The 12,817-nt window shown below is 45.6% G+C and overlaps 1 protein-coding gene across 1 annotated transcript in view; it reads right to left on the bottom strand.

Moving 5' to 3' along the window:
• The window catches only part of LOC121276759 (transmembrane protease serine 9-like), a 151,782-nt gene that overhangs the window by 118,896 nt on the left and 20,069 nt on the right, over positions 1–12,817 (bottom strand). The window contains exon 4 of the mRNA XM_041185305.1: positions 4,768–5,033. Coding sequence (XP_041041239.1) covers positions 4,768–5,033 — 266 coding nt within the window. The remainder of the gene's footprint in view (positions 1–4,767; positions 5,034–12,817) is intronic.

Raw genomic sequence — 12,817 nt, 5'->3', positions numbered from 1 at the left:
TTCCATTGGCACAGACTTCACTTGAACAGTGCTGTGAGCAGTAACCTGATGAACCAAATAACTAGGGTTGTAGATGGGACTTTAAGCTAAATACTGGGTTGGTGGGGAGGAGTAGGGGGTGGTGGGGTGGGTAGGTGGATTTGAAGTGAGGTGAAATTTAGAAAGTTAAAGAAAAAGGGCTATGCAATAGTGTAGGATAGTGATACAGGTAATGATACACAGGCTGTGTAACAGGGAGTGACAGAGCATATAGACATAAGAGCGCACCAGGGTCAGAGGAGGGAAAAATAGTAAAAGACAAAATTAAAGGCTCTTTATCTGAATGCACACAGCATTCATAAAGATAGATGAATTGATGACACAGATAGAAATAAATGGGTATGATCTGATAGCCATGACAGAGACATGGTTGCAAGATGGCCAAGGCTGGGAATTGAATATTGAGATGTTTTTGACATTTTGGAAGGTTAGGAAGAAAGGAAAATGAGGTGGGTAGCTCTGTTAATAAAGGATAAGATCAATACAGTAGTGAGAAATGATCTTGGCTCAGAAGACCAAGATGTAGAATCAGTTTGGGTGGAGATAAGTAATAGCAAGGGAAAGAAGTCACCAGTGAGAGCAGTCTACAGGCCTCCTAACCATAGCTACATTGTAGGACAACATATAATCAATAAATAACGGGGGCTCATAAGACTGCCACTGCAATAATCGTGGATGGCTTTAATCTTCACATAGACTGGACAAATCAAACTGGCAAAGATTTGAGGTCAAATTCAAAGAGTGTATTCAGGATAGCTTCCTAGAAAAATACATTGTGGAACCAACCTGGAAACAGTCTATTTTACACCTAGTAATGTATAATAAGACAGGATTAATTAATGATCTCATAGTAAGATTCTTCTGCTGGAGAGTGATCATAACATGATAGAATTTCACATTTGGTTTGAGAATGAGAAATGCTTGTCTGAAATTAGTGTCATAAACTTAAATAAAGGCAATTACAAAGGTACGAAGACAGAGTTTGCTACAGCGAACTGGGGAAGAAAGATTAAAAGGTAAGACAGTAGATAATCAGTGGAAGATATTCAATGAGATATTTTGTAATCCTCAACAAAAATTTACTCTATTGAGAAAGAAAGAATCCATTAGAGGATGAACCATCTGCCAATCAATTCATGAACTTTGGGGGAAGTCTGTTGTGGAGTCAGGCAAGTTTCAAAAGTCTTGCCAAGTCCAAATCACATAATTAGATGCTGCATAATAAGGTAAGTATGTTTTAATGCAATGATTGATCATAGGCCTCTTTCCTTAAAAGATAATTGGCCATTAAATTGACCAGCAGTGTGTAAGTGTTCAGATGCATTAGGGTACATTCTCCACTGGATAAAGTGCTCTTCTGCATTCAAAAGAATTGAGAATCAGATATTAATGTGTTATCTGGATCCTGTGCTTTGATTTTTACATCAATTTAAAGTCCACGTATTTGTTGGGCCTTTGGAATAGCTGAACAGATGCCTGACTTCTTTACTTGAAAGTCCTTCTGTTGAAGCTTTGAAAACATGAACAGGTGGCTAACCATCTCTTCAGGTAACTTCAAAGGCTCAATTGTATTGAGCTTTTGAGTGTTTGTTTATATAGCTTGGCTAAGCTCCAAACCCCACTAATGGACTTAACTCAGCAGGGTTTATTTACATAGCTGTGAAGGGGACTGATAGTTTTAAAAACAGTTAATAGGATTTAAGTAATTTAAAGAGGTTTCTGAATTCTATTGTTCATTTTGACAGTTTTGTGAGCTACTAAGAGTAACATTTTTTAAGTGGAGTTTGAATGGATTATTGGTTACTTATTTTATGGCATTTCAAAGACTTCCCAGTATTATCATGGGGCTTGTGTGTTCTGTCCATAGTGGATACTGGGTGAGTGGGTATGGAGGTTGCTTGGGGGCATGCAGGGGTATGGGAGTATGGAGAGAGCATGGGGCTGTGAGGTGACATGAAGAGACATGGGGATATATAGGGGGTATGGAGGGTATGGAGAGGGCATTGGAGATATGACAGATCATAGGGGTGGATAGAAGGGTGAGGGGTAAGGGCTGGGGGTCTAACATTCATGATTAGAACAGGGACAATGTCCCAGTGAATGGTGGCAGGCTTTCCAGCCAGCCTGCCGCGGCACCTGCCCACTTTTGTTCCCGCCTTGGGGTTGCTTCAGGAAGTAGCAGACCTGACTCTAGCCCAACTCTGACTCCCTAGGGGCGGTGGTGGGTGGTGGGGAGTGCGGGCCATCGGCTGTGCACTGCCATTTTATGTGGCAGGCCAATTAAGGCCCGCCCAGTGTGATGTGCACCCAGAAGCTCTCAGCACTACCTGTGCGGGCGGGGGCAGGAGGGAGAGTTGGGGCCTACACCACAAAAATCTCCCTGAGGCATGAAGCTGCCTCAGGGAGATTAATTTCATTACGAGAAATGGAAAAAAAAATTTTAAAAATTACTCAGATATGTCCCCTCATGTGACAGTATCACATGAGCTGGGACATGTTTCTGTATTTCAATAAAGTTTTTAAAAAATTTATAAACTCTTCATGAAACCTCATCCCACCTGTGGATGAGGTTTCATGAGAAATGCGAAGGCCGCCTAGGCTCTTCACCTGCCCTCCAACCTAAAGGTTGGACAGGCAGCCCAGACAATCAGCTCAATTAGTTGATAAATAGCTTTTATAGGCCTTTGACAATTTGGCGGGTGCACAGTCAACTTCAGTGTGCACTCACCGAACTTAAGATAGGAATGATGCGCGGTGACATCGGGACGCACGCCTGACCTCACCGCGCATTATATTACACATCGGCAAGTGGGGCCCGCCCCCTCATGCTGACCAGAAGATTCAGACCATTGAATGTATTCAAGGCTAAGTTAGACAAGATTTTTGAACTCTTCGGAAGTCAAGGATTATGGACAAAATGGAGTTGGAGACAAGATCAAATCAGCCATAATCTTATTGAATGGTAGAGCAGGCTTGAGGAGCTGTATGGCCTACTCCTATTTCCTACGTTCTTGCAACAGCATTGAAATTCCCCAACCAGAGCACATTCTGCGCCTTTGCTACCCACAGTGCTTCTTCTAATTGGTGTTCAGCACAGAGGAGTACCGATTCATCAGTTAAGGGCATTAGGTGGTAATCATTTAGAGATTCCCTTTCTCATATTTGACGTGATGCCATGATACGTCATGGGGTCCAGAGTCAATGTTGAGGACTCCCAGGGCCACTCCCTCCCTCCTGTATACATTGTGCACCACTTTTGGTGGATTTGTGCTGTTGGTGGACAGGACATACCAAGGGATGGTGAAGGAAGAGTCTGGGACACCAGCTGAAAGGTATAATTCTGTGAGTATGACTATGTTAGGTTGTTGCTTGACTGGTCAGTGGGACAGCTCTCCTAACTTTAGCCACAAGTCATCGATGTTAGTGAATTTGGAGGTTAACTGTGCCTGAATGTGCTTTTGTTATTCCATAAAAATAAATCCCAGGGTAGTCCTTCTGGTTTTATTGTTACTTGATTGCTTTTTGTAACGGTTTAATACAACTGAGTGGCCATTTCAGAGTGCAGTTAAGAGTCTACAACAATGCCATGGGTCTGGAGTCACATTTGGATAGGCCTGGTAAGGATGGTAGCTTTGCTTCACTTTTGGATGTAAGTAAATCAGACAGGTATTTGTGACAATCCAGTAGCTATATAGTCTCTATTTCTGAAACTATCTTTTTATTCTAGATTAAATCAATCAATAGAATTTAGATGCCATGGTCGGTTTTGAACTCATGGACAGAATTTTGCGCCTGACATGCCTGAAAATAATATGATGCACGATGACGTCAGGCATATGTCCCAACGTCATCGCACACTCACGCGATATTCCATTCGGCAAGTGCGCTGGAGTTGGCTGCGCGCCCACTAATAATTAAAAGGCTTATTAAGGCCATTAACAGGCTCATTAAAATCAAATTTACGTTGCCCGTTCAACATTATGGTTGGCAGGCAGGCGAAAAGGCCAAAGCAGCCTTTACATTTTTTAGGAAACCTCATCCATGAACGGGATGAGGTTTCCTAAAGCAAATAAACATTAACTGAAAACTTTATTTTTGAATTAAAAAATGTCCCAGCTCATGACAGAGTCACATGAGGGGACATGCTTTTTAACATTTTTACTGCCTTCATTGATTTTTTTAAAAAGCGCTTCAATCTCCCTGACGCTGTTCCTTGCCTCAGGGAGATTGAAGCTCTCTTTCGCGTGCATGCACGAACTGCGAGCCAGGCCTGCTCTCCCTTATCCCCCCACAAGTAGTGCTCAGCGCTGTCGCTCATGATCCACGCAGGGCGGGCCTTAATTGGCCTGCCCGCATGGAATCACGGAGCGGAGCTGATCACAGGCCGCTGACTGCTCCCACCAAGCCCACCTGACGAGGGAAACATTCTGGCCGGTGTCTCTGCAGCATTAGTCCAGGCCTCTGGATTACTAGTCCAGTAGCATAACCACAATGCTACCGTTTCTGAAAAAAAACATACTGGTAAACTGACTACGGGCAATGCCATGGACTGTTAACTGGTAAGATTAACAGGGACAAAAGTGATGATTTATTGTATCAGACACATTTGCTGTACTTGTAGCAAGAAATAAACACTAAAATATGAAGAGTTAGGAAAACAGCAGTTCCAGCTACATTGCAAAAAAGTTGAATGATTCAACTGATGTCAGAATAAAGCCAATATCTAACCTTGATAGGCAAGCGTCCCCCATCCTGTGATTATGCAGCTTTGACCAACAGCGAAGACTGTACTATTCAAGGGGAGACAAACTGGCTGGATGAAGTCATTGAAGAAGAGGGGGAAGGAAAGCTCCAGGACTGCAATGTCATTGTTAAAGCGAATTGGAATGCTGTAGTTGGGGTGGGCGTGGATTCTTCTGATGTTTCTGGATATACCGTGTCTAATAATACGTGATCCCATTAAAGCTTTCCAGGCTGAAGGATTGGCATATGAACTTTGAACAAACATGAATAAACATAATGTCAATCACACAGAAAACATTTCCGTTCAATCTGTATTTCCTGTTTAATCTTGAGCTAACTTTCTGACTCTCTATCCTCTACACCACAAAGGCTGCTAATAGCCATCTCTACAAGGTTGCCCACCTCTTACCTTACCAAAGTCCTTTTACTGCTGACACCTTCATTTATGCCTTTGTTATAGGATCAAACTCAATTATTCCAACATCCTCATTCCCACCTCTACGCTCTATAAATGTCAATTCACCTATAGTGGCTCTTGAGAATTACAGAATCTTACAGCACAGGAGGAGGCCTTTTTGTGTCTTTTTGAAAGAATGGCCTAACTTTTTCCATAACCCTGTAAAGGTTCCCTTTGCTGGTTTATATGCAATTCTCTTTTGAAAGATACCATTGAATCTGCATCCAATATCTTTTCAGGAGCGCATTCCTGATCATTATAGATGCATAGGGCAGTGAAATGACGCGCATTGACATTGATCGAGCGTGCCGACGTCAATGCGCAGTCACGCGGTAGTTCGGTCGGCGGGCGCGCGCCGGGGTCACTAGTGCACCCGCTGACAATTAAAAGGCCTGTTAATGTCATTAAATAATCAATTAAATTAATTTTTTCACTGCCCATCCAACCTGGGCAGGCGAAAAGGCCAAGCGGCCTTTGCACGTTTTTTGGAAACCTCACCCCATCCATGGATCAGGTTTCCAAAAGCAAATAATAATAAAATAAAAATTCTAAAATGTAATTAATAACATGTCCCTGCTCATGAGGGGACATGTTTTATCATATTTTTATTTTCTTCATTTTCTTTTTTTAAAAGCGCTTCATCTTCCTGGGGCAGCTCTATGCCTCAGGGAGGTTATGCGGTGCTCACTCGCACACATGCGGGAAGTTTGGGCTTGGCCCACTAGCCTTCATCCCCCACCCGCACAGGCAGCTCAGGGCTACCACTTGTGTTTCACGCTGGGTGGGCCTTAGTTGGCCTGTCAGTGTGAAACTGTGGCCTGGTCCCGATCGCTGGTGGTGGTAGGCTTCCCGACTGCCCCCACCAAGCCCACCTGCCAAGGGCAAAATTCTGCCCGTAGAAATTTTCCAACATGAAAGGAGGCCATTTGGCCCATTGTATTTATGTTGACCAAAAGAAGAGTTATTCAGCTGAATCCTGCTTTCCAGCTCTTGGTCCATAGCCCAGTATGTTAACTGCATATTCAAGAATTTTTAAATTTCAATGAGGGTTTCTTCTTTTACCACACTTACAGACAGTGATTTCCAGATCCCCATAGCCCTTCAGGTGAAAAATATTCTCCCCAAGTCACCTCTAATCCTTCTGCCAATTACTTTAAACCCTAGTTATGCCTATCTCTTTATGGAGGGTCCCAGCTATGCCTGTCTCTTTATGCGATATGTGGAATATTCCTTGGTCCAGTCCTACTCAGGCCCCCCTCCCAGAACTATTGATGACTGTTTCTGTGCTGCTTCATGCTTTCGTCTGGACCTGAAAAACTTTATCAATTTTGCTTTCAATTTCCACCCTTCTATCACCGTCACTTGGTCCATCACTGACACTTCCCTTCCCTTCCTTGACCTCTCTGTCTCCATTTCTGGTGATAAACTGTTCACCAATATTCATTACAAGCTCACCGACTCCCACAGCTACCTCACTACAGCTCCTGACACTCTGCTTCCTGTAAGGACTCCAACCCATTCTCTCAGTTTCTTTGCCTCCGTCGCATCTGTTCTGATGATGCCATTTTCCAAATCGGCGCTTCTGACATGTCTTCCTTCTTCCTTAGCCGAGGTTCCCCCCACACTGTGATTGACAACCCTCAATCATGTCCAACACATGTTCCATGCCTCTGCCCTCAACCCTTTCCCTCCCTCCCAGAACCATGATAGGACGACCCCCCCTTGCCCTCACTTTTCACCCCACCAGCCTTCGCATTCAAAGAATCATTCTCCACCATTTCCGCAAAATCCAGTATGATGCCACCACTAAACACATCATCCCCTCAACCCCACTGTCAGCATTCTGTAGGGACCGTTCCCTCCGAGACACCCTGGTCCACTCCTCCATCACCACCAACACCTCATCCCCTTCCCATGGCACCTTCCCATGCAGTCGCAGAAGGTGCAACACCTGCCCCTTTACCTCCTCCCTCCTCAACATCCAAGAGTCCAAACAATCCTTTCAGGTGAAGCAGTGCTTCACTTGCACCTCCTTCAATTTAGTCTACTGCATTCGCTGCTCTCAATGTGGTCTCCTCTACACTGGGGAGACCAAACTCAGACTGGGTGACTGCTTTGCGGGACACCTTTGGTCTGTCCACAAGCATGACCCAGACCTCCCTGTCGCTTGCCATTTCAACACTCCACCCTGCTCTCAGGCCCACATGTCGGTCCTTGGCTTGCTGCAATGTTCCAGTGAAGCCCAGCACAAACTGGAGGAACGGCACCTCATCTTCCAATTAGGCACCTTACAGCCTTCTGGGCTTAACATTGTGTTCAACAACTTCAGACCATGAACTCTCACTTCTATTTTCACCCCTTTTTAATGCCATTTTTAAATTTTTTTTTTTATTCGCTTATTTTTATTCATTTATTCATTGTTCTATCCCTTTTTTTAAATCCCTTTTCCTAACCTTTTTACCCAACCACCACCTCCTCCCCCCACCCTCATCCCCAAAAGGGCCATCTATCACTTGTTCTATGTTTTTCTTTCAGAGTGCTGACCCTTGTTCTGCTATTAACACATTCTGCTTTCTTACCTTTATGCCACTATCAGAACCTTCTTTAGTCATCACCACTACCATTAACACTCCCTTTGTCTTGTGTCCATGGCATCTTTGTCAATCTCTCTTTAGCCCCGATCTATCGCTGGCCTTCTATCCTGCTTTACCTGCTCCACCCCCTTAAACAGTATAAATTCCATCACATTTCTATTTCTCTTTTGCTCTGAAGAAGAGTCACACTGACTCGATACATTAACTCTGTTTCTCTCTCCACAGATGCCGTCAGAACTGCTGAGTTTTTCCATCATTTTCCGTTTTTACTTTAACTTATTCCCTGGCTGTTGACTTTGTTGTGAATGGAAATCAGTCCTTCCTGCACTCTATTTCAGTCTTCAAAATTTTATGCACCTTAATTAAATCACCTCTCTCCTATTCCAAAGAAACAACTCCTGCCTATCTAATCTTTCCTTCTCAGTAACCTACCATTTATTGTTTGCACTCCCCAAAATATTTACCTCACACTTCTGGACTGAACTCCTTTTGTTACTTTCCTGCTCACCTGACCAGTGTCCTCTGGTTACCGACCCAACCCCACAGCTTTATAGGTTTTCAAATCTGCCCCTACCTCAAATTTAAGTTCTCAGCCTTGTGTTTAAGCTGCTCCTTAGCTTCACATTTTCCTAACTACAACTCCCTCTCTGTTTCTCTGCCTCCATTACTTTGAACCATCCTAATCCATATCCATCCCTTTGACCTAACCACTGCCTAGGGAATCAGCTGTTTAGGCTCCACTTTCTGGCCAGAATTTTGAGGTCAGCAGATGGGCATGGTTGGCGAGCCCAGGAGAGGCCAGGAAGCTGCCCATAACCAGCCCTTGACTGCAATTTCACGCTGGCAGGACACTGGTCGGGAAGGGATGGGCAGGACAGTTGCCTGTTGGCTGGTTTAAAAAAGGCCTAGGCAGCCTCTGAAAGGCTGCCACAGAGCAACATCTTCTCTGTGTCTTTAACATCCAAGTAATGGAGTCAAGTGCAGTTGGACATGGCAGGCAGGAGGGCAGGTTGGGTGGGCACTCGACTCCTCGCTTTTTGGATGAGTGCCTCGCAGTCCTCCTGGAGGAGGTGGCTGCCAGGAGGGACATCCTTGCCCCCAGAGGGGGATGAAGGAGGCCACTGCACCTCCTCACAAAGAGGGCATGGGAGGAGGCTGCAGCAGTGGTTAGAAGTCATGATGTGGTGCGGTGCACATGGATGCAGTGCCAGAAGAGGCTCAATGACCTGCTGCACTCAGGAAAGGTGAGTACCATGTTGGGATGGGTCAGTGTGCAGAAGTATTAAGGTCCAGCCATCCCCCTGTGGACCCCAGGGGTGTTAGAGTCTGAGTGCCAACTGTCAATGATGCCGGAGCTGGCCAAGGGTATGAGCCCTGGCTGCTTGGACTGAGTGCCTTGTAACTCGAGGGCCACCACCCGGATGTGCCCTGCAAGGTGTTCCTCAGCTGAGGTTGGCCAGGCTGCAATGGCGCTGCAGGTAGAGTTTTTCTTTTAACTTATTCATTCACGGGATGTGGGCTTCGCTGGCTGGGTCAGCATTTATTGCCCATCCCTAGTTGCCCTTGACAAGGTGATGGTGAGGCGCCTTCTTGAACCACTGCAGTCCGTGTGATGTAGGTACACCCACAGTGCTGTTAGGAAGGGAGTTCCAGGATTTTGACCCAGCGACAGCGAAGGAACGGCGATATATTTCCAAGTCAGGATGGTGAGTGACTTGGAGGGGTATTTCCTTCTAGATGGTAGTGGTCGTGGGTTTGGACTGTGCTGCCTAAGGAACCTTGGTGAATTCCCGCAGTGCATCTTGTAGGTGGTACACACTGCTGCCACTGTGCATCGGTGGTAGAGGGAGTGAATGTTTGTGGATGTGGTGCCAATCAATTGGGCTGCTTTGTCCTGGACGGTGTCAAGCTTCTTGAGTGTTGTGGGAGCTGCACTCATTCAGGCTAGTGGGGAGGATCCCATCACACTCCTGACTTGTGCCTTGTAGGTGGTGGACAGGCTTTGGGGAGTCAGCAGGTGAGTCACCTGCCACATGATTCCTAGCCTGCTTTTGTGGCCACAGTATTTATATGACTAGTCCAGTTCAATTTCTGGTCAATAGTAACCTCCAGGATGTTGCTAGCTGGGGGATTCAGTGATGTTAATGCCATTAAATATCAAGGGGTGATGGTTGGATTTTCTCTTGTTGGAGATGGTCTGGCACTTTTGTGGCATGAATGTTACTTGCCACTTTTCAGCCCAAGCCTGGATATTGTCCAGGTCTTGCTGCATTTGGACAGGGACTGTTTCAGTATTTGAGGAGTCACGAATGGTGCTGAACATTGTGCAATCATCAGCGAACATCCCCACTTCTAACCTTATGATGGAAGGAAAGTCATTGATGAAGCAGCTGAAGATAGCTGGGACGAGGACACTACCCTGAAGAACTCCTGCAGTGATGTCCTGGAGCTGATGACTGACCTCCAACAACCATCTTCCTTTGTCCTAGGCATGACTCCAACCAGCGGAGAATTTTCCCCCTGATTCCCACTGACTCCAGGTTTCCTCAGGCTCCTTGATGCCACACATGGTCAAATGCTGCCTTGATGTCACACTCACCTCACCTCGGGAGTTCAGCTCTTTTGTCCATGTTTGAACCAAGGCTATAATGAAGTCAGCAGCTGAGTGGCCCTGGTGGAACCCCAACTGGATGTCAGTGAACAAGTTATTGCTAAGCAAATGCTGCTTGATAGCGGTGTTGATGACCCCTTCCACTACTTTACAGATGAGCAAGAGTAGACTGATGGGGCAGTAATTGACTGGGTTGGATTTGTCCTGCTTTTTGTGTACAGGACATACCTGGGCAATTTTCCACATAGCCGGGTAAATGCCAGTGTTGCAGCTGCACTGGAACAGCTTGGCTAAGGACGTGGAAAGTTCTGGAGCACAAGTCTTCAGTACTATTGCCGGTATATTGTCAGGCCACGTGGCCTTTGCAGTATCCAGTGCCTTCCGCCATTTCTTGATACCACGTGGAGTGAAAACAATTGGCTGAATACTGGCATCGGTGATGCTGCGGACCTCCAGAGGAGGCCGAGATGGATCATCTACTCATCACTTCTGGTTGAAGGTTGTAGCAAATGCACTGATGTGCTGGGCTCCTCCATCATTGAGGATGGAGATATTTTGTGGAGCCTCCCCCTCCAGTGAGTTGTTTAATTGTCCACCACCATTCACAACTAGATGTGGCAGGATTGCAGAACTTAGATCTGATCCATTGGTTGTGGATCACTTGGCTCTGTCTATCATTTGCTGCTTATGATGTTTGGCATGCAAGTAGTCCTGTATTATAGCTTCACCAGGTTGACACCTCATTTTCAGATCTGCCTGGTGCTGCTCCTGACGTGCCCTCCTGCACTCTTCATTGAACCAGGGTTGATCCCCTTGCTTGATGGTAATGGTAGAGTGGGGAATATGCTGGATCATGAGGTTACAGATTGTGGTTGTATACAATTCTGCTGCTGCTGATGGCCCACAGCACCTCATGGATACTCAGTCTTGAATTGCTAGATCTGTTCGAAATCTATCCCATCTAGCATGGTAGTAATGTTACATAACACGATGGAGGGTATCTTCAATGTGAAGGCGGTACTTCGTCTCCACAATGACTATGTGATGGTGACTCCTATGATACTGTCATGGACAGATGCATCTGCAAAAGGCAGGTTGGTGAGGATAAGGTCAAGTATGTTTTTTCCTCTTGTTGATTCCCTCATCACCTGCCGCAGGCCCAGTGTGGCAGCTATGTCCTTCAGGACGCAGACAGCTCGTTAGTGGTGCTACTGAGTCACTCTTGGTGATGGATGTTGAAATCCCCCACCCAGAGTGCATTTTGAGCCCTTGCCACCCTCAGTGCTTCCTCCAAGTGGTGTTCAATATGTAGGAGCACTGATTCACCAGCTGAGGGGGGTGGTGGTATGTGGTAATCAACAGGCAGTTTCCTTGCCCATGTTTGACCTGATGCCATAAGACTTCATGGGGTCCAGAGTTGATTTTGAGGACTCTCAAGGAAACTCCCTCCCGAGTTTACCACTGTGCCACCACCTCTGCTGGGTCTATCCTGCTGGTGGGACAGGACATACCCAGGGAAAGTGATGGTGGTGTCTGGGACATTATCTATAAGATAAAAACAAAAAAACTGCGGATGCTGGAAATCCAAAACAAAAACAGAATTACCTGGAAAAACTCAGCAGGTCTGGCAGCATCGGCGGAGAATAAAAGAGTTGACGTTTCGAGTCCTCATGACCCTTCGACAGAACTTGAGTTCGAGTCCAAGAAAGAGTTGAAATGTAAGCTGGTTTAAGGTGTGTGTGTGGGGGGCAGAGAGATAGAGAGAGAGAGAGGTGGGGGGGGGTGGGGTGTGGTTGTAGGGACAAACAAGCAGTGATAGAAGCAGATCATCAAAAGATGTCAATGACAATAGTACAATAGAACACCTAGGTGTTAAAGTTAAAGTTGGTGATATTATCTAAACGAATGTGCTAATTAAGAATGGATGGTAGGGCACTCAAGGTATAGCTCTAGTGGGGGTGTTTTTTTATTTATTTATTTATTTTTTATAATGGAAATAGGTGGGAAAAGGAAAATCTTTATAATTTATTGGTAAAAAAAGGAAAGGGGAAACAGAAAGGGGGTGGGGATGGGGGGGGGAGCTCACGACCTAAAGTTGTTGAATTCAATATTCAGTCCGGAAGGCTGTAAAGTGCCTAGTTGGAAGATGAGGTGTTGTTCCTCCAGTTTGCGTTGGGCTTCACTGGAACAATGCAGCAAGCCAAGGACAGACATGTGGGCAAGAGAGCAGGGTGGAGTGTTAAAATGGCAAGCGACAGGGAGGTTTGGGTCATTCTTGCGGACAGACCTATAAGATATGATTCTGTGAGGCTGACTATGTCAGGATATTGCTTGACTAGTCTGAGACAGCTCTCCCAAATTTGGCACTAGCCC

This window comes from Carcharodon carcharias, chromosome 4 (genome assembly GCF_017639515.1).
Source record: "Carcharodon carcharias isolate sCarCar2 chromosome 4, sCarCar2.pri, whole genome shotgun sequence".
NCBI lineage: Eukaryota > Metazoa > Chordata > Chondrichthyes > Lamniformes > Lamnidae > Carcharodon > Carcharodon carcharias.
Note: the sequence above shows the minus strand (reverse complement) of the source record. Positions and strands in the feature narration are given on the sequence as shown.